The sequence below is a fragment of the Mytilus edulis genome, chromosome 14, assembly GCF_963676685.1.
Source record: "Mytilus edulis chromosome 14, xbMytEdul2.2, whole genome shotgun sequence".
NCBI lineage: Eukaryota > Metazoa > Mollusca > Bivalvia > Mytilida > Mytilidae > Mytilus > Mytilus edulis.
The window spans coordinates 52,613,176-52,635,271 of NC_092357.1; the positions used below are offsets into that span (position 1 = coordinate 52,613,176).

A 22,096-nucleotide genomic window follows, 5' to 3' on the forward strand; every position below is an offset into this window, starting at 1 on the left:
AACATTTACGAAACGAAATTTGGACAGGAACCTTTTCATAATAAAAAAAAAAAGTATATTAAAAAAGATTCTAGCAGATTTCTTTGTCAGATGTACAACAAGAAAGAAAAATCTGATAGAAGTATCAATGCATCTCTGTCCGACATTAGTTCTAAATTGCTTCATGTACAGAAAGAGATAGACAAAATTATTTCAAAGGCCCTGGCATGACAAAAAAAATTAAGTGGGGTGATACCATTAATTGACAACCTTATAACCTTCAGCAATTACAAAACCGATACCATATCGTAAGCTTTTTAAAAATGGCCCGACGTACCTTTTCTTCTTCTTTTAACATTCAAAAGATAATCATTTTGCATAATCTAATTACAAGAAGCACTTATTTATGGGTCGAGCTGATTCGTGCACTTACATGTCATTATTGCCTCAATCGACCGAAAATAAAATTTTAGTAAAACATTTCATATGAAGTACAGCAGCCAGTATAAGAGAATGATATTGAACGATGTCTTTATCAAAAGACAAGATACATTACCTTTCATACGGTGTATATGTATGAGTATTGGCTTATTTGTTTGTCTAGGAGTAGAGCTATATTGCAAACACTATGTTTGTTCTTCTGTCCGATCGTCTAACAATAATTTTGTTACTTTTTAGCTTACCTGACCTGAAAGGTCAAGTGAGCTATTTCTCATCACTTGGCGTCCGTTGTCCGTCGTTCAGCGTCCGTAAACTTTTACAAAAATCTTCTTCTCTGAAACTACTGGGCCAAAATTATTTGTTGGGTTGCTGCCCCTGAATTAGTAATTTTAAGGAAATTTTGCAGTTTTTGGTTATTATCTTGAATGTTATTATAGATAGAGACAAACTGTACACAGCAATAGTGTTCAATAAAGTAAGATCTACAAACAAGTCAACATGACCAAAATTGTCATTTTACCCCTTAAGGAGTTATTGCCCTTTATAGTCATTTTTTAACAATTGCCATATTTTTTGTAAATTTGTGTAAATTTTTACAAAATATTTTCCACTGTAATTACTGGGCCAAGTTCATAATAGATACAGATAATTGTAGCAACAAGAATGTTCAGTAAAGTAAGATCTACAAACACATCACAATCACCAAAACACAATTTTGTCATGAATTTATCATTGTCCATTGTTTAATATGCACATAGACCAAGGTGAGCGACACAGTCTCTTGAGATCCTTTAGTTTCAGAAACAACCTTACTACATGACTTAAATTCATAGTTGCTCATCAGCTTGACAGCAACGAATTTTAACGTGTGTACAATTTCTGATCTTTCGGTGATCTTTCTATCTGCAATTAGTGTACATTTGCCGATATTTCAATTTTTATCTCTCAATATATTGAAGTACCCTAGGGATATGCTTATACAAATAAAAAGACGTGGTATGATTTCCAATGAGGCATATCTCAACCAGAGACTAAATGACATAGAAGTTAACGACTATAGGACATTGGACGGCCTTCAACAATGAGTAAAACCGCATAGTCAGCTATGAAAGGCCCTACATGACAAATGCAAAACAACTCGACGGGAAACTTACAGTCTGATTTAAGTACAAAACAATGAACGAAATTCAAATATGATGTACAAAAACAAACGACAACCATTGAATTACAAGCTCGTGTGAACGGGCGTTTTCTTGTTTTTGTCTATAATTACATCCAGTTTGATATACACAGAAGGAAAAAAAACAATTCAACAAACAAACATGTGACAACTCTTCGTCTATTGGTACCAATTTGCTTAAAATCAAACCAAAAATGACACCAATATTTGTTTCGGGACTTTTTTAACGGACTTTCGTCTGCCCATGAGGGTCTCGCACATGCAGTCAGTTTTGTTATTTTGTTGATAAAAGTCTTAAATTTGGCCGTACAATGACAATTCTCCATATAATTTGGAGTCTGCCAAATGCTATACACAAAAAAATAAAAGATAAATACACAAAATAATTTGATTCTAATTTTTGTTCAATTCAAGATAGTATCACTGATTTCATTATCAATGAAAAAAATAACTGTTCTCGTCATTAAAAATATGGATAAATTTGTTGAGGATAGTTGTTTTGTCAGTAAATCTTGGAGTTCCATTTATACGCTTTACAGTGAAGCTGCACACCACAGTAGTTATGATTTCTGTATATGGATTTCAAATCGCCCAACACCAGACCCGATTTATCCACCCTACGCAAACATTTTCATACACAGGTCCTTTTGTTCCGTAACATGTTTTATTTGTTAAAATGTTATTCAGCATGTTACAGTTTAAGCAACGAAAAGTAAGATAGCTCCCAAATCCTTGCATTTTTCTTTCTTTACGTTGAGAAGATTGAGCTGGGCCGTGCAGTTTTGACAGTTAATCATCAGCGCTCTTGCTCCACAATTCAAATCCACAAAAGGCCCCGATAAGACAATGTAAAACAATTCAAACGAGAAAACTAACGGCCTTATTGATGTAAAAAAAAATGAACGAAAAACAAATATGTAACACATAAACAAACAACAACCACTGAATATACAGGCTCCTGAATTACTACTTTCAAATCCAAATCTTTATAGCTACTAGAACACACCCGTGATATCACGGGTCCGTGACTGAATTAAAGTATACAACTATGCGCAAACCTTATTTTAGTATTAGTATTGTCATCTGATAAAGTCATGTCGATTATAAGATGCACAGTTTTTCTCTGCTTTCAAGTCTTTCTGTTTGAACCCGTTGAACTGGAACTTATCAGTTATTGGTAATATTAATTATTTTGAAAACAAAAGGTCCTGGAATGGAGTATTTTTTAATCAACAGCATTGTCCTATATAAGGTATAAATAAAGTTGAATTCTTTGCTTTGCTGTTTTACGTCATGCCCACTAACAAATTGAAAACTGTACCTATACGCCTTATTTTTAGTCCAGATTTTTAGTATTCGTATTGTTATCTTAGAAAGTCTTACTGATTAAAATACTACAATAGGTAACAATTTGACAATTTAGTAGTGTCAACCCTGTGGTTATGACCCGTGTATATAGCATATTAGTCCTGAATACAACGTTTGGTGGTGCGCCTGTCAGATGCGGAACGTACAGATAAGGTAATAGGTAACAGGTGAATATACTATTCACGGGTGTCATTCGGTTTATCGACAGAAATGATCGTGAAAGAATATCTAACGGCGGTCAAGTATTGCGAGACAATCGTGAAAGTTCTGGTAACGGATCGTGAAAGACATTTAATCGAGAAGACATATGAAAGGTCAATACATATTCTAATTTAATTAATTACACAGACAAATTTACGACAAAATAAAACTGTCTGTCAAAATGGTTCAACATTATGATCAGTATGTGAGAATATCCAGTTTTAAAAGTACATAGTTATTACAAAACAACAAAAGGCAGATTGCTTCTCGACATTTCAGTGACATAAAAAATGTAAACAAACATGATTTTTTCACAAATTCAACTAGAAAACCTACTTTAATACGAACAAGGGCATTCTGTTTGAATTAATCAAATGGTTCTCATAGTTATTTTGTATAAACATAATCTGAAACTTGGTAAATAAAGTACTATTTACACAAAAATTGATTTTTCGGATCGTGAAAGATCACGTACCGCATTTTTGAAGATCGTGAAAGTGATCGTGAAAGATCTGATGCTACGAAGACGTTCAAATTATTCTTCAATTATATCATAATTAATATTTGTTATTTATATTGAGAAAAGCTATATAGGTCAACATCCTCAATAGGTTTAAGCTTTTCAAAGTATTAATATTTTCAGAAAATGAAATATGTAAAATACTTGGATGATTGTAGGATGAAGCTTTTTATTGTTATGTAAAGTACTAACTTATTACGAGTTTATAGGATACCCACATTTTGTATATTGGATCCTATAAACTACATGACCGTCAGACAGGATTCACCTGACCCCGAATTTGCCTTATTTCATGGATGAAGATTCATTTTTGTGGTCAAGTCCGTATCGCGGATTCGTTAAGCTTTAGGATAACTGTCTGTTGTTATGATTGTGAGGATTATATTTTCGACTTCTGCAAGATTGCAAATAACATCGAACTCATTATCATGCATCATTCGGCAATGCTCGTTTTATGTTGTCTAGCCTTTTGGATATATACCTGTATGTTATAGCGCCATAGTATTTCGTGTATTGTGTACATGACGTCTGTCTACATGTTTCATATATGACCATGATGACGTCAATTGTATTTGATATATTGAATAATAGCAAGATGTCTATGTCTGGCTGTCGGTCAGGGTTCATATACTTTTGACCTTATGTTTCGAATTAATTTGCCAAGCATAACTTTTGTCAGTTTCTAAGGCATTGTAACGATCATAACACATTTATTTGGTCTACGGGATATTTGTAGAGATCTGTATGTCATGGTTCATCTGACCTTGCACTCTTTTTATGAACCATTGACAATCATAATTTAAAAAAAAGAAGATGCGATATGATTGCCAAAGAGACAACTATCCAAACAAAAAAACCAAAATGACACAGACATTAACAATTATAGGTCACCGTATAGCCTTCAACAATTAGCAAAGCCCATACCGCATAGTCAGCTATAAAAGGTCCCGATATTACAATGTAAAAACAATTCAAACGAGAAAACTAACGGCCTTATATGTATAAAAAAAAAATAAAAGAAAAACAAATATGTAACACATAAACAAACGACAACCACTGAATTACAGGCTCCTGACTTTGGACAGACACATTAATAAATAATGTGGCGAGGTTAGACATGCTAGCGGGATCCCAACCCTCCCCTAACCTGAGACAGTGGTATAACAGTACAAAATAAAAACGAACTATAAAAATCAATTGAAAAGGCGTAACTCATCAGATGGACAAAAATACATTAAGTGCATTAATCGCATTTGACACTTCTAGTAAAACCCTTGATATTATAGACGTTCCAAAAATTAACTATCATAAGTAAAGCAGACGAGACATTACAGCATTTGCGTTCTGGTATTCTATAGTCTGTAGTATATAGTTAAATCAATCCACATCTGCGTTGTATATACAGAACTTAAGAAAGTACTATTGCACAAAATGTTGGTTATCGTTCAATCTCAAATTACTCATGAAAGATGCTGTTTTGCTGTAATTTTTTGTTTGATGGATATCATTTTGGTTTAAACGTTGCATATCCATATTATTGGCTAAATAGTGTCGGTCTGCCTGAATTGCACTTGGCCGATTCTCAGAGCTAAATCTTTCAAACTTATTTAGAGACGTTTTTAGTTGGTTTTTTTTTTTAACTTTCGAGGTAAAGTGTTGAATAAAAAAAATAGCTTTAATGTTCATCCTTATTAAAATAGTTACAGGCTTCAACCAGTTGCAGGTGTATCAAATGGTAAAAGAAATACTGATTTCTGATTACTAGTAATAATAGGTCTTGTCACGCATTATTATTCACGATCAAAATAATGCGTTGCCTGAGCTTTCACGATCAAGTTTGATGGATATTCAACAAATTCAAGGTTTTCATATACAAATTAATGCTTTTAAGAGAAGAACATACCTTAATTTGACTGTACTATCAGATACACCCAAGATTAAATTTTAAATATATCCCGATAAACTGAAAAATCACCATTATAGGTACAAAAAGCGTGTTATTTGTAATAATTTTCATAGACACGCATTGCGCCTTTTGTGTTTTTTCAAAAAGTACTTCAAATTTTCTTTATCTTCTTTCACAGTTATGTTGAGGAAGTTAAACCATTTTGACAGACATATTTTATTGTTCGGATTTGTTCCGCGTTTTGAAAATTAAGCGATTTTTTCAAAGATTCTGAACTAGAATGTACATTAAATGTCTTTCACGATCCGTTACCAGAACTTTCACGATCGTCTCTCAATACTTGACCGCTGTTAGATATTCTTTCACGATCATTTCTCTCGATAAACCGAATGACACCCGTGCTATTGGTATCGGTAGCGGACTCGACCCGTAACTTCTTAATTATTGGCAATATTAATTACGTGGAAAACAAAAGGGCCTGGAGTGGTGTAATTTTTAATCTACACCTTTGTACTATATTAGTTATATATAAAGTTGAATTCTGTGATTTGTCGTTTTAACGTGATGACGGCTGACAAATTGGACCTCGTAATTTTAGTATTATAGATGCCTATGGAAGAATTTTATAGTTAAGATTTTAAATAGTAAGTGGTAACCAATTATCCTGACTTTATAATTTACCAGTAATACATATACAATTAATTAGTCATTAAAATCAAAATCATCACAACAGACACAGGCATAATTTACCAGTAATACATAGACCATACTCATTAAAATCAAAAACATCACAACATACATGTGCATAGGAAACAAGTTGTGATTTATAAACAATGTAAAATGGTATCAAAGGAACATCTTCATCCAAAAAAAGGAAAATTAACAATAGGGAACGAAAAATCATTCTTTTTGTCATAAAATTTTATTGTGGAGTTTTCCATGTAAAGCTGGAATATTTAAATCTAGGAAAGGACAGTTATTCCCGTTTACATTTGATTTATTTAAAGTAATGCACTTTTGGTACATTTCTGCAGTAGATTTAGAAAATTCTTTTAGAGAATATTTAACAAAAAAATACCATCAAGATTAAGGTAAGTGTTGTTGAATTTATCTGTTAAATTCAATTTAAAGTTGTTGTTGAATTTATCTGTTAAATTCAATTTAGACTAGTCTTTACTGAGTTTGGTCATAACAGTACAAAAACAAGTCTGCTATTAAAAAGGTGCAATTAGTGCCCATAGAAATACTATAGAAATACCTATAACCTGTCGATAAACTTTGTTGTCAAAAGATAAATTATTATTATCAAGTAGAAAATTAACAGCTTCAATTATCTCATCACACCTCCAGTAAGTAGGTCTACAGATGTAGGAAGATGTGGTGTGAGTGCTAGCATATTTACCTTTCTCAATAGAAAATAAGGCTTTAAATGAGTTACAGCAAATATATTTGCATTCAAATTTACAAAAACGACCCTTTAATTAAACAGGAAACTTTTGTTTGATAAGATTGTGTGGAAGTGTAGTGGAAAGAGTTGAAAAGTTGAAACTGTCAACATAATGAAAAAAATAAAGGATTTTAAATGTGGTCTTGGACCAAGAGGTTTAATTACTTAAATTCCAATGCAAATATACATAGCATACTTACACTGAATGATTGAAATATACATGTTAATTCATGAACACTTGTGGCATTTGACTTTCCTTTGTCAATTAATATAGTAGAATAGAATGATAAAAAATGTATAAAAATTATATACATGTAACTGTAATATACAAATATTAATATAATATATAACAACAAACCAGAGTATACTGATTTGTATCGCTACAATATAATAGTTATTATGATTAGATTGAATTCCTTGTCATTTATTTATCATCCATGCACGACTCTTCTCAGAATACAAAATATGTCATACATAAACCTCACTTTCAGGTTTTGAGATATTTTTTTTCTAAGACAAGTGCTTGTGACCATCCATAAGAACTTGCGGCCATCTGATATTCATTACTTCAGTACTTTGATAACAACAAAGTATGAAAACAACACTTAAAAATTATCAATCCAAAAATCAGAAATCAGTCAATCATGTAAAAATGACAATTTAACATATTCAGGACAATATCTGAAAATTTGGTATAATGAGTTTGGCAGAATGGTTTTTTTTTTCTTTCAGGCAGTAAATATTTTGATCATATCCAATATTCTGGTACAACATATTCTCAGGATAATGAATGTTATGGGTACATAGGATTTATATTTGGGTACCAGTCAACACAGAAATACTATGTTGCACTATGGAGACATAGATATACTAACATGGATGACAGAGGAGGCACCAAAGGGGTACAAATTAGGGTATGTTCTTGATCTTTAAATTGTTTTGAATATGACCAGGATTTGTATAGTGTCACAATTCCTTAAACAAGATGATAACAGTTGTTTAATAATATGAGTTGGTCACCAAAATAGCAAGTGGTGAACTAGTACCACAATTGCAGTTAAGGGGGCTAGAGCTTATAAATCCAATTTTTTTTCAAATATTGGATTTTTCTATTTTTTTCTATAAATGAACACTATCATATACAGTACTTATAGGAAAATGAAATAAAAAAATTGGTTCGTGTTTCATTTAAGCTCACGATCTGCCTTCGCCGGAATCATGCATTTTTGTTAAGGTCCTTTTTTGTGGTGAATTACTGTGACTTGACTGTTATAGTCCGGTCGATCGGTGAAAAAAAATGCTCAAATAATGAGGAAAGCACCAAATTTTGCACGATAGTACATTTTAGTGTACTGAGAAATATTAGCTAAGGACCCACCCTCAACATTTGATATGGGGGCTTATTTCAAGATGGCCACCATACATTCTAAAATATTTTCCAGTATTGCACAAACCACAGTGGATTTGATGCTGGAAGCACAAAATTCAACACATTTGAATGACTTAGTGTACTTAGCAAGATTTTGTTTTGATCTATCTAACAAAATGGCCGCCTTGAAAATTAAGCAAATATTCATAATTGAGAATTAGCCTGAATTTAAGCATTTTATCAAAGTATAGTGTCATTAAGTATTTATTCCAGTTCTTTACTTTTGATTTTGCCTGGCTTGTCATTTCATAAACAAAGTAGTAGCTTTTATAAAAGGCTGCAGTATTAGCATTCACCAAAAGCTGCAATATTTTTTGTATTGGGTCACACATAAACGCTGTGATTTAAGATTTATCTGCCCTAAGATATTATTCAGTGCCTATCTTAATTCTTGGGTTGCAATATTTTGCAATTTGAGATATTATACTGTGATTTGAGAATTGTATAAACATGTATCAGTGAAATGGCAGGAATTGAGGACAACAAGGATTAGAACATTGAAGTGGCAGAAACTGAATCACTTGGGGGTATGGAGAAACCCACAGCTGAAGAAACTTTAACAGAGGACAACTCATAAATGACTTTTCAACAATTGTACCAAGAATTTTTAGCAGATATGAAATATAATGCTCAAAGAACAGCTAAATTGACCACAATATAAAACAGAGCGAAGCGCGAATTGATAAAATATGTGTTGGTCTCATAACGATGCAAGCTGAACAGAAAGAAGCAATGAATATTAATAATGAACAGATGAAAGTAATATCTCAGCAACTTCAGCAGTCTGAAGACAGGATAGACCACAAGGCTGGTGGTAACCGCTTGGCAGAATTGGCAGTCAGACCAATGAGAAATTCAATGTTGTGGTGAGAAGGATGGACAAGCTGACAACAACCAAGGAAGAAGACACAGTTCAATTTAAACGTGTGTTTGAACAGCAGGACAAGAGAAATGGAGAAGTTAAAACTACTTGCAATGGACACATCACCTAAGCCAAAATTTGACCTTAGCCAGTAAAAAGCAAGTAACACAAAAAGTACATAACAAACTCCATGCCTTGGGTCTTTCCTAAGTTAGTTTGCATGAACCATCAACCGCATCAACTCTGTTGAAGGCAAATTTGATGCCTTCATCTAAAGTCGGAAATCCTATGTCAGGACCCATGGCTCTGCATGAGACAGTTCAAAGTATTCAGCAACAACCTCAATTTAAGAACATACTAGAAACCTCTAGTACTGATCAAGGATACCAGCAAATGGCTTATCGTCGCTGGGCTTCTAAAATGTCGTATATGACTTTTTTGGCTAAAAATACTTTTTGACACCAATGGTCTGGGCGGGAAGAAATCTTTCGAATAAAAAAATAGCATACAGTTAGACCAATCAAAATGTGTGAAATAAGACATATTACAAAATTGCCAATGTCAGTTGTTTGTAAAGTTTGCTTCCAAAATGTGGTATGAAAACTTGAAAATCGTTGTAGAATGGCTTTGGGAACAAAATAATTGTACATTTCTTTATTTCTGTGAAAATAATTTAAGTTCATGGATAATCCAGAAATGTCAACGTTTTTATTTCACTGCTATTTACAAAAATGTTCAGGTTCACATACGACATTTTGGAAGCATGCATTTTGCCAAAATTTTCAAAGCCTGTTTGTGAGAAATTTTTTTCTTGAAAAATTTGTAATTTACAACATTTTAGAAGCCCAGTGACGTTATGTGTCTTCTTAGGCACACTTACCACCTACTATGAGTCAATCATATTTGGTTCAGAGCAGCACACCATTACAGAAACAATTGGCTGCAAGTGAATACTAACTAGTTTCTCCGATGCTGACTGCAGTGTCTACTAACAGTACCATCCCTGTCGAGTCAATGGCAATCCTCCTCCCACATTTATGACTCCAATTATGACAACCTCATCAGCTCCTGTAGCTCTAACAGGCTTGCCACAACAGCAAGCTGACTCCACTGACCAATCCAGGAAAGAGCAGAGGAAACAAAAAGAGCGTGCAACATCTTTCTTGAGAGAGTATATACCCGAAGGCAACAAAATTCTTGTGCCACAGACTAAGCCCACAGCTCCCAAAGATAAAAATAGTCAATGGTAGAGGATCCATGACTTGTTCATTTACCAATTTGAACAGACTGCTGGTAGACGACAATGAGAAAACAGGGAAAAGGTGTGTAGGCTCCTAGATTGCCTGGCCGATGTTGACTTGGAGTATACTCGCATGGTAAACACAAATGATGATTCCAAGACTAAGAAAAGCATTGAAGAAGCGCTTCAACAAGAAAGAGGATCAGACCAGATTGGAACCGGAGCATTCGCCCGAGGATGTAAAGACAAATATTCTGCAAGGAATGTAATAGAGACGAACCCAGAAGCGATCAACAAGGCGTTAAAACAATTGAAAACCTCAATATCCAACCAGATGGCGATATATGGATCACAAAGTGCCAATTATGACCATCGGCAAGTCTACTTTGCTGATGGCGCAGTATCACCGACCATTAAAGGGAATATGAGCAGTCCTTAGAAAAATAAGGTGCGTAACCTCACTGAAATTGTCGCAAAACTAGCTGATGTTATGCTTTCAACTAATCAGCGTAATCGTAGATTGGTTGATCAATATAACCTTGGGCCTTCTGGTCAATATAATCATGGAAGGTCACCAGATGAATGGAATATCAGATCACCTGATCAATATACACATTGAAGATCCCTGAGCAATATAATCGCGGAAGATCGCCAAATGGAATGATGCAGGACAATCAAAACTAACATCAGGAGAAGTGATTATATACTATGGATAAATGGAGGAGAACGTTCAACATTCTGAAGGAGTTGCCATTATGCCGTCAACAGAAGCTCAGAAAACATTAATTTGGTGGGAACCAATAAGTGCCAGAATCATCATGGAAAAATTCAAGTCCACAAATAAAAGGATATCATTAAACATTACTGTGGATTCATTTATTTTCGTGGATACCAATTTTCGTGGTTTGAGGAAAACTTGCATATTCGTGGATATTTAATTTCGTGGTTTTGACAAAGGATGCATATATTCCTTTAGAAAATTTGCAATTCGTTGAAAATCGACGAAAATTGGTATCCAACGAATAATAATGAATCCACAGTATCCAATGCTATGCCCCTACAAATGGCGCAGAGGACTACATCAAGGAAAGATTCTATCGATTGCTTGAAGAAACCACCAGGAAATGTAGCTCCAAAGACATCACCATCTGAATGGGAGACCTAATTGCTAAGGTAAGAAGTGACAGCACCGGTTATGAACAGGTGATTGCAAGACATGGGCTAGGATAAATGAACGAGAATGGAGAGCTCTTTGTCGACCAAAGTGCAAATCACAATCTGGTCATCGGTGAAACTGTTTTTCCACACAAAAAAATGTCATCTAGCAACATGGGTATCTCCAGACATGAACACTGAAAATCAAATACATCATGTCTGCATCTCCAAGAAGTTTATGAGAAGTTTACAAGATGTCCAAGATAAAAGAGGAGCCGACGCTGCCACTGACCACCACCTTGTTGTAGCTAAAGTCAAATTGAAGATAAATAAACACCAAAATGTTGAAGCAACAGGAAAACGATTTAACATATCAATGTTGGCAAGCAAAACAAAGAAATCGAATTCCAGATAGAGTTAAAAAAATCGCTTCTCAACATTTCAGAATGCAATAGAGGAAATAGTTTCAATAGAAGATCACTGGCAAGAGATTAAAAAGCTTTCACGACAGCTTGCGAAACATCAGTTGGTTTTAAAAAAAATTAGGAAACATCAGGAATGGATAACGCCAGAAACACCTGTAAAAGTTGAAGAAATGAAAAATATCCTTAACAACAGCAAAACAATCAGCCTCAAGAGAATATACTATAGCTAACAAGGATGTCAGGAACAGTGCAAGGAGAGATAAGATGACATTTGTAGGCAAACTGACAGCAGAAGCAAAAGAAGCAGCCAGAGCAAACAACATCAAAGCTCTGTCTGACAACATAAAACTGCTAACAGGGAAATACCAGAAAGGAAGTATACCAGTCAATAGCAAAGAAGGCAAAACTCTCAATACTCATGAAGAGCAAATGAAAAGATTGGTTGAGCATTTCAAGAATGTGCTAAACCAGAACCCACCTGTAAATAAAGCTGACATTCCACCCTCGGAAGAACTATTGGCAGTAGACTGTGAAAGACCACCAACAGGTGAAATAATGAAAGTCATAAAAATGCTAAAGAACAACAAAGCTCCAGGTCCAGACAACATACCTGCAGAAGAACTGAAAGCAGACATTGAAACATCAACTCAAATGTTATATGAGCTGTTTGGAAAGATCTTGGAAGAAGCAGAGGTCCTGCTAGAATGGAAAGAAGAACACATGGTGAAGCTTCCAAAGAAGAGCAATTTAAGCATTTGTGACGACTATAGAGGAATAATAATACTATCAGTTCCGGGGAAAGTTTTAAATAGATGCAATAGATGAAAAGCTTCGTGATAACCAAGCTGGATTTAGACGAAACCTATCATGTGCAGAACAAATATCATCCTCGAACAACCACAAGAGTTCAATTCATCACTCTATTCTGTTTTTCAAAGCCTTATAGACAGAGATGTGTTGTGGCAGTTGATGAGACACTATGACACTATGGCATTCCTAAAACATTTTTAACATCATCAGAAACATCAATACAGGAATGAAGAGTAAAGTTATACATGAAAATCAACTACAATTAATAGAGGCCTTTGATATTACAACTGGGGTAGGACAAGGCTGTCTCCTTTCACCTATGCTATTCCTCCTGGCAGTTGACTGGATTATGAAGCAAGCCACAGTTGGCAGTAGAAATGGCATCCAATGGATCATGTTCACTCAGCTGGATGACCTAGACTTTGCCGATGACATTGCCTTGCTGTCCCACATTACCAACAAATGCATGACAATCTAAAGCAGGTTGAAAAGAAAGCAGCAGACACCGGCTTTTCCATAAATCACAATAAGACCAAAGTGTTAAAGTCAAACAATAAATCCCAAGCTAGTCTGATGGTTAACACCCAACCATTAGAAGAAGTAGAATTCTTTACACACCTTGGAAGCGTAGTGGATAATCTTGGAGGCTCAGATAAAGATGTAAAGATCAGAATTGGCAAAGCTAGAACTGCATTTAACATGATGGGTCAATTTGGAAAGCAAGAAACCTCATGCTCCAGACCAAAATACGAACGTAAAAACCACTTATATGGATCTGAGACTTGGAAAACAACAAAAAACCTGCTTCATAAACTAAGTCTTCATTAGCAACTGCCTCAGGAGCATTCTTAACATCAGATGGCCTGAGAAGATATCAAACCAAGATTTTTGGGAAAAGACCAACCAATCCCCAGTTGATAAAGAGTTGAAAAGAGAAAATGGCAATGGATAGGACACACACTGAGGAAGCCAAAGACTAACATGACAAGGATCACACAATGTTATCCGAAAAGTGATGAATCCGGAGACGTTTTTCCATATATTGATTGCCACGTGGGTCTTTTCATTACCGAACACCACCTTGCACCCCAAAAATCACAAGGAAAGCGTGGCAGGGGCAGATCAAGATACACCTGGAGAAGGAATGTTGTAGCTGGGATTGAGAATAAAGGGTACAAGTGACACGATCTGGAGAGGCTTGCAAAGAACAGAACAAGGTGGAGAAATATCGTAAGTGCTCCACCAAAGGGCAACAGGATTAAGCAAGTAAGTAAGGAAGATCGCCAGATAGAAATACATCCAAGTCTAATCCATATCGACCAGCAACATCCCTACCAAGCCAGAGATCATATAGTCCCTAAGGACAACGGTCAGCATCTCCACGGACAAACCTCATGAATTCAGGCAGCGGTCACCTACTTCACCAGGATACAGAGCAAATCAAAGCGCAACCCCCACAACAGATTCTTTAAACAGCAACGGGTCGGTCCAGAAGGCCAATGCTTGACTCCCAAGTATTGGCCATAAAACATCACTTCATATTAAAATCGAATGGAGGCCCACGGCCTCGTCCGATATTGTCATCAGATGAACCATTGGAACAAGCCTAGCAGTACGAGGTACTATGTGAGCATGATTGTGGACACTTCTGCAATTATAACATAAGTAAATGAGAAATTAGATCCAGCACATAATGAAGATTCGGTAACCGTAATGCTTTGTTGTTTGGGTGAACAACTCATTACTGGAAAGATTATAAAGTACACCTCTCTCGACATTGATAGAGTAAACATACAATGGGATGTGTGCAAAACGCCGTTAACAGACGATGTTATACTTGGGCTAGATATTTTGGACACACTGGGCGCAGCGAAAAATCTGAGTAGTCCCACATTACCATCAACAACAAAGTGATAGATGCAGCATGTGCTAATGGTTGAGGTTAGATTTCAACTCGGCAAGTTTGCATAAAACGAACCATCACAGTTCCGTTAAACTCTAAAATGACCGTTACCATTAAAACTAATAAAAATGCTGACCAGGAGTTCATTTTAGAACCATGCCCGCTGACTAGTTGCGAATTGGTTTCACACGTAGTTGGAAAAGGAAATAGTTGTTTCTTAACAATTATAAATGATGAAATCGTCACCTCCATCTGGGGAAAGGTACACCTATTGGTTACATAAAATGATTTGACGATACAGTAGGAACGGCAGATGAAAACCCGGTAAGTGACGTAAGACGTGGCATTGAAGATACAAGAGACAATGTGCCCTTGGCACGGCCTTAAAGTTCAGCTAAGTTACCTAATATGCCACCACATTTAATCAACCTATATCAATGTTCAATCGACTCACCTCAACCTATTTCATTCCAACCATTAAAACTGAAGGCAATTAAAGAACAATTACAATAACATGTAACATACTGATTAACATTTTGATTTTCACTATTTGTTTATGTATATGCAGCAATATTTGCAAATGTATGTGTTCTTGAAATAACCAAACTATTTTATTTATATTTTAAAATGACTGTAAACCAACTTATTTTTCGCGACTTTAACGAGTAAAAAAATATCGCAAATATGTAAAACTTTCATTATTTCTTACTTAACTACATAGGGTAAATTTTAGAATCCCGAAAAAATCGCCTTGAAATGGACTAGAAAGGGCTAAACGCGAAATTAAGTATCCGCGAAAATTAGTTGGTTTACGGTAATTGATAACAAATTCAAGAACAGGAAGACCATTTTAAAAGAATCATACCTTTAATTTCCAAAATTATATAGAATACCTTGCAAACAATCTTGATATTTATAACATTTTTTCTATTGGATTTTTCTGAGTGGGTCCATTTCTGAAATCAAAAGGTGTACAACCAAGAACTACTATGCAAAGTTTCATGCCTTCGTCATCAAGTGAGCAATTCCGCTCCTTATCTGCACCGATCAGCTGGACTATTAGTGTTACTCTCCACAAATTGCAACTTAATCAAAAATCTGACCAAATTGCAATTTGTTTTATAAAATCAAACTATTAACTGGTCAGAAATTTTAATACACTGCTGTAGAAAACCAAAGCTTATAAGTCTATCAAATGACAACAAAGACAAACAATTGATGTTTCTGTACAGAATGACTCTCTTTTTATTTCTATATATTTTACACTTAATTGTATGTTGTACTGCTTGAATTGAATTGTTTAAAAACAAGCTAATTTAAAAAAAAAAAAAAAAAAAAGCAACACATGAAGCCCAGGCCTCTTGACAGATCACAGTTACCTGTTTTCTAGATACTAGGATTGGGAGACATAGGATTGGGAGACCACCTCTCCTTATTTTCGACCAGATTAAAAAATAAGGAGACGTGGTGTGTTTACTAGGATTGGGAGACATACTAGATTTGTAGATAAGGAGACGTGGTGTGTTTAAAAGAATCGGGAGACATACTTGATTTGTAAATAAGGAGATGTGGTGTGTTTACTAGGATGTGGAGACATACTAGATTTGAAAATAAGAAGATGTGGTGTGTTTACTAGCATCGACCCAGTTGTTGTAAATAAACGCAGAATAGCTACCAGGACTAAATTTTGTTTATACGCCAGACGCGCGTTTCGTCTACAAAAGACTCATCAGTGACGCTCGAATCCTAAAAAGTTCAAAAGGTATGCCAAGGCATTTAATTATTTATACATCCCTAAAAAAAAAGTAGAAATCTGAGAGAACTTGCGGATACTGACAGCTAGAACATACCCATTAAAACTTACAAAAGAATTATGACCACACTTAGTTTAATGTCCACCCCTTATAGTACGGTGACCAAGTAAGGAAAAGTAGCTTATTTAAGGAGTTTAATCGTCATTCGGACTATACGGCTATAAATCACAGTATTGGTAGTTCAAAGGTTTCACTTCACATTTTGACTTGTCGTGCAATTTTTGTAAAATGGGCTTTGAAGTTCGTTCCCTTATTTTAAAGAAAAAAATACTTTTAAAAGATTTTAGGCCTACATTCTTAAAGTACATTCGTGATATGCTTTTTGTTATTATAAACATTGTTGTTACACCTTATTTTAACAATTTCAAACAAAGTTTAGCAAAATTAATCCGTTATTGAAGAGTTTTTGTAAATATTGAACACTACGAGTATTTTTCACTTAATTAATAGAGTACGTTTCAATTCATTTCATCATTTATTTTTTTCGCAAAATGTAAAATAATCAACATTTATATGATATTTCAAACCTGTATTAAACAACAATTTCAAAATCCTTTATCTCAGAAGCATTATTTTGACTTTTGCATTGACACAAAATATACACTACAAAATAAAGATACAGGTTTTCCTCTTGAAATTTGACTTTCGAAAAATATTGAACCGGACCGATACTATTATTTTAATCTATTATAATAAATGATATTTCGTATCACATAGATTTTTCATGTCTTAAATTTGTTTAATTCTATCTTTTTTGTTAGTTCATGGTCCCATTTCGTGTTGGTTGTCGTGTTTTTATGTATTTTTTAAAAGATTTCTTATTTTCGTATGTTTATTTGATATGGTTTTTTTTTCTTTTAATTATTTCAAAAATTAAGAACCAAGTCAGAATTTGGACATGTGGTTATCTGGAAAATGTTTGAATTAGGAAGTCCTGTACGATTAGATCCTAGTAGTAAATAGTTATCATAGGATTATAATTCACTACGCCAGACGCTCGTTTCGTCTACATAAGAATCATCAGTGATGCTCAGATCAAAATAGTTATAAAGCCAAACAAGTACAAAGTTGAAGAGTATTGAGGACCAAATTTCCATAAGGTTGTGCCAAATACGACTAAGGTAATCTATTCCTGGGATAGGAAAATCCTTAGTTTTTTGAATATTTCAAAGTTTTGTAACAGTAAATTTATAAAAATGACCATATAAAAAAGGCAACACATGTGTTTTAATTTTGAAAAGTGTATCGTGTGCAAGAGAAGAAGTACTGAATCACTTCCTTTACTGTGAAGAGTAAACGTTGCTTCTTAAGTTCTGTTGAAAGACTTAATGATGGAATCTGCCAGCAATATGTTGAAGCGTATGGTTCTTTTGTTGAAATTCATGATTTGGTTAACCAATTCGATTCTGATGTCTTTTTTCACTTTCCCTACCACCCTTTGGCCCATCACTCACAACTTACACCAGTCTGAGAGGTGGTATCAGATTGCTTTTTAAAAATGTATTGATGATAACAAAAAAGTAAACAAATCGGTGACCTTGCAGCTGACTATTAAAAAATGTGACCCTATGCTTTTCTCTAGCGCACACAGTAGCAGACATTTTTTTATCGCTACGATATGAAAAACTCAATAAAGTTGTCTGCTGAAAAGGAAAGCTGCACACAGACTACAACTTCCACCAAATTGTATCAGATTATTGAAGGGAGAAGGATTCCTGACTGGAAGAAGTTTTTTTCTGTTAAAGAAAATCAACAGGCTCTCCGTAATTTCTTAGGTAGATTTTCTTCTTCAAAACTATGACAAATCTCTGTCTACCTTATAGTGGGTTTTACTTAGCCGGAACGTTTGTAAATCAGAAATTGTAGAAGTTATTTCAGACAATATAAATGTTTATTGTAAATGACTGTCGTAACTTGGTTAGCACTCAACAAGGGCCAATACTCGTATGATAATTAATGCCTTATACTTTGTCATGAAGTTAACAGAAATGGGAAAGAGCGACAGAATAATCATACGGACCTCTGATACGGGTGTGACTGTTCTGTGTGTTCACTACTACAAACAGATGACACATCAAATTGAGAATGGAAATGGGGAATGTGCCAAAGAGACAACAACCCGACCATAGAAAAAAAAACAACAGCAGAAGGTCACCAACAGGTCTTCAATGTAGCGAGAAATTCCCGCACCCGGAGGCGTCCTTCAGCTGGCCCCTAAACAAATATATACTAGTTCAGTGATAATGAACGCCATACTAATTTCCAAATTGTACACAAGAAACTAAAATTAAAATAATACAAGACTAACAAAGGCCAGAGGCTCCTGACTTGGGACAGGCGCAAAATGCGGCGGGGTTAAACATGTTTGTGAGAATTCAACCCTCCCCCTATACCTCTAGCCAATGTAGAAAAGTAAAAAGTAAACATGCACGCGAGTTGTAGGTGCAGATGGGGAACATTAGCAGTATAAAAAATAGTTAAAGATTTTTTCCCATTCACCAACTATGTGCTTGCTTTTCCCCAACTGTAACATCTAGAAATTGACAATGAGGGTCGGTTGAAAACAAAAATTTACGACAAAAGAGATGATTTCAGCTTTCGAAGTGAACTTTCCATTTCTAAGTAGCAACATTCCCTTCGTAAATTTTACGGACGCCATCACAAGTTGGTAGACCGTTATGGAATAACCGTTTCACAAATGATATCGGATATGTACCTTACGCCGTAAATACAATCCTCTTCCCTTTCGTGAATGTGACCTACCGAATTAAACTATTTACTGGATTTGTAATAATATAAGCAACACGACGGGTGCCACATTTGGAACATGACCTGCTTACCCTTCCGAAGCACCTGAGATCACCCCCAGTTTTTGGTTGGGTTAGTGTTGCTTATTCTTTAGTTTTCTATGTTGTTTCATGTGTTCTATTGTTTGTCTGTTTGTCTTCTTTCCTTTTTAGCCAGAAGTTGACAGTTTATTTTCGATTTATGAGTTTGACTGTCATTCTGGTATCTTTCGTCCCTCTTTTACATGCATGAGCTTTTGCATAATAAACGTTCGGGATAGAAGGCTTTAATTGAAAACAACATTTATCATTTATTGCTGAGGTTGGATGTCACCCGGCAAGGTAACTACTGTAACTTTAACGGAATTGATCTTGTATAATAGAACAAGTGTTTGAAAAACGCCAATTTTCAGAATTAATCAATTACTAAATAATAAGTTCCTTTTTTTACATTTTCGAGATAATTCAAAGTCAATTGATTTAAAATTTAACACAAAATGCTGCTGATATCTTTCAATTTTGAAAATATAGAAAGAAAAAAAGAAAACAATATGTTGATCTTTGACCTTAATTGATGCAAAACTGTTACCATATTTCTTTTTGACGACATCGATATTCCAAAAGTACTCATTTTTCCGAATCCAATGATATATAATATAGCCATATAGTATGTTTGACGATTAAATTTTAAAAATATTGGGTCTGGTCACCGTACTATTATAATTTGGATATATATTATCTACAGAATTCAATTAACTATTTGCTAATTTAAGCTCTCTTTACCTGTCATCATCAACTTCAATTAAACTATTGTGCTGAAGATAATTGAATTTGCAGGTATCTACTTTCTACCATCAAAACTTGACCTTTGCTAAAAATAGAAAATAAGGGGTAAACTGCAGCTTTTGACCTCTATCTCAAAAAACAAAAGCAGAAAGAGCAAATCAGACATGAGAAAAATAATCAGCAGGTTAAGGTTTGTCTCCTTTGGAAATTTCAAAAAAATTGGACAAACCATAATGAAGTTATTGTCCCTGAAATGTCAATTTATTATTATTTGGTTTGTTGGAAATTGCAGAATTTGAGACATAGGGATAACAATCCTGAAGTGATGGCGTAAACTATTTTTGTAAAGCTTTGCATTTCACATACTTGCCAACTGTCACTATTTGCAGGGGATTTCCTCCATGGAGGCTCTCAAATGGAAATTTTGAAAGAGCAATGTTGTCCCTAATTTTAAAAGAAGCAATTAATTTTATAATGGCTATAGGTTTGTGTAAGTATAAAGACGCCCCAAAACAACATTAAAATGTATTTGATGGCCCCTTGAGGGTTTTTTAGGACCAAACGAGCCACCTTGCAAGTAAAACCCCCATTGGCATTTTGAAAAGTTTGCAGGTATGATTTCAAAAGACTGAGAGTTGCATCATACCTTGTTTTCAGAAACCTATATCAATGTTTTTCTTAGTTTTAGCCTATCATGTTCAATGACTGCTTGAAAAAAATATTGTTTTTATGCCCACACCATAGAGGAAATTGGTTTCCATTCTCTAACGAGTTTGCCTCAACCAAATGTTATGAAACTTTTATACTTTTTAAAAAAGTTTGTATACATAATGTTTATTACCATTAAGATCAGATCAAGTATGAATTTGGGTCACATCACTTTCACTGTTCTGGAGTTATGTCCCTTTATAATGTAATATGCCGGGGTATCATCTGTGTCCCTTGGACTCATTCTCGCTTTATTTTTGTGAAATGAAATACTTGCTTATTAAGAGTAACATGATAGTTTTATTTGGTATGTGGGTTCCTTGCAACATCTACAAGTCTGTCAGATAAAGGTTAACCTGACCTCAACCTCATTTCATAGACCACTCAGTGAGCCTATTATCAGCCGAATCGGGTATCTGATTTTAAAGTAATTGCCCTAAATTGATGATTTTAAGGAAATTTTTCAGTTTTCAGTTATTATCTTGAATATTGTTATAGATAAATTGCAAATTGAGAAGTCAAAAATTAAATTTTCAGTCATACCTGGTTAAATTATATGAGCTTATCAATTTACACATGTAAGATTTCTGACTATTCCTAAATACCTGAATAACTATAAATTTGCTAGTTAAAACATAAGTTGTTTGTTTACAGTTGGTAGACTCCACTCATCTGCCAGGAAACAACACGGCCAATGCTCTGTATCACAGTAATTCCGTAACAGACTATACCACTCTGATATGGCAAGACCCATCCCTTGCTGGCTGGGAATGTAGAACTAGTTATAGATGGTTTATAGAACATAAACCCTCATTAGGACTCCTGAGGTATGTGTCTGGTATATGAAGGCAATAGCATTGTGCTAAAAGATAATTCAGCCGTCTTCAATTTGGACTCAAATACAGCAGAAAATAGACAGTTTAAAAGTTATAAGCAACTTTCAAATCCCCAGGACATTCATTTTTATTCCAATTAATTATAAAAAAAGGTATGAAACTAAATATTAATTTTGAACTGTCCCTAAAAGGTGAACTGCAATTGAACATATGGTTGTTCAAAATGACTCTAACCTGGCATCAGCTCCACTTCAATGGTGTAAATAGAAGTATTGCAGTAAAATTACACGCACAAACACT

General features: G+C 34.6%; 1 protein-coding gene across 1 annotated transcript in view; it reads left to right on the forward strand.

Moving 5' to 3' along the window:
• LOC139503686 (uncharacterized) overlaps positions 1 to 22,096 on the forward strand; it is a 388,876-nt gene that overhangs the window by 311,873 nt on the left and 54,907 nt on the right. Inside the window, exons 56-57 of the mRNA XM_071293512.1 lie at positions 7,775 to 7,956; positions 21,615 to 21,787. Coding sequence (XP_071149613.1) covers positions 7,775 to 7,956; positions 21,615 to 21,787 — 355 coding nt within the window. The remainder of the gene's footprint in view (positions 1 to 7,774; positions 7,957 to 21,614; positions 21,788 to 22,096) is intronic.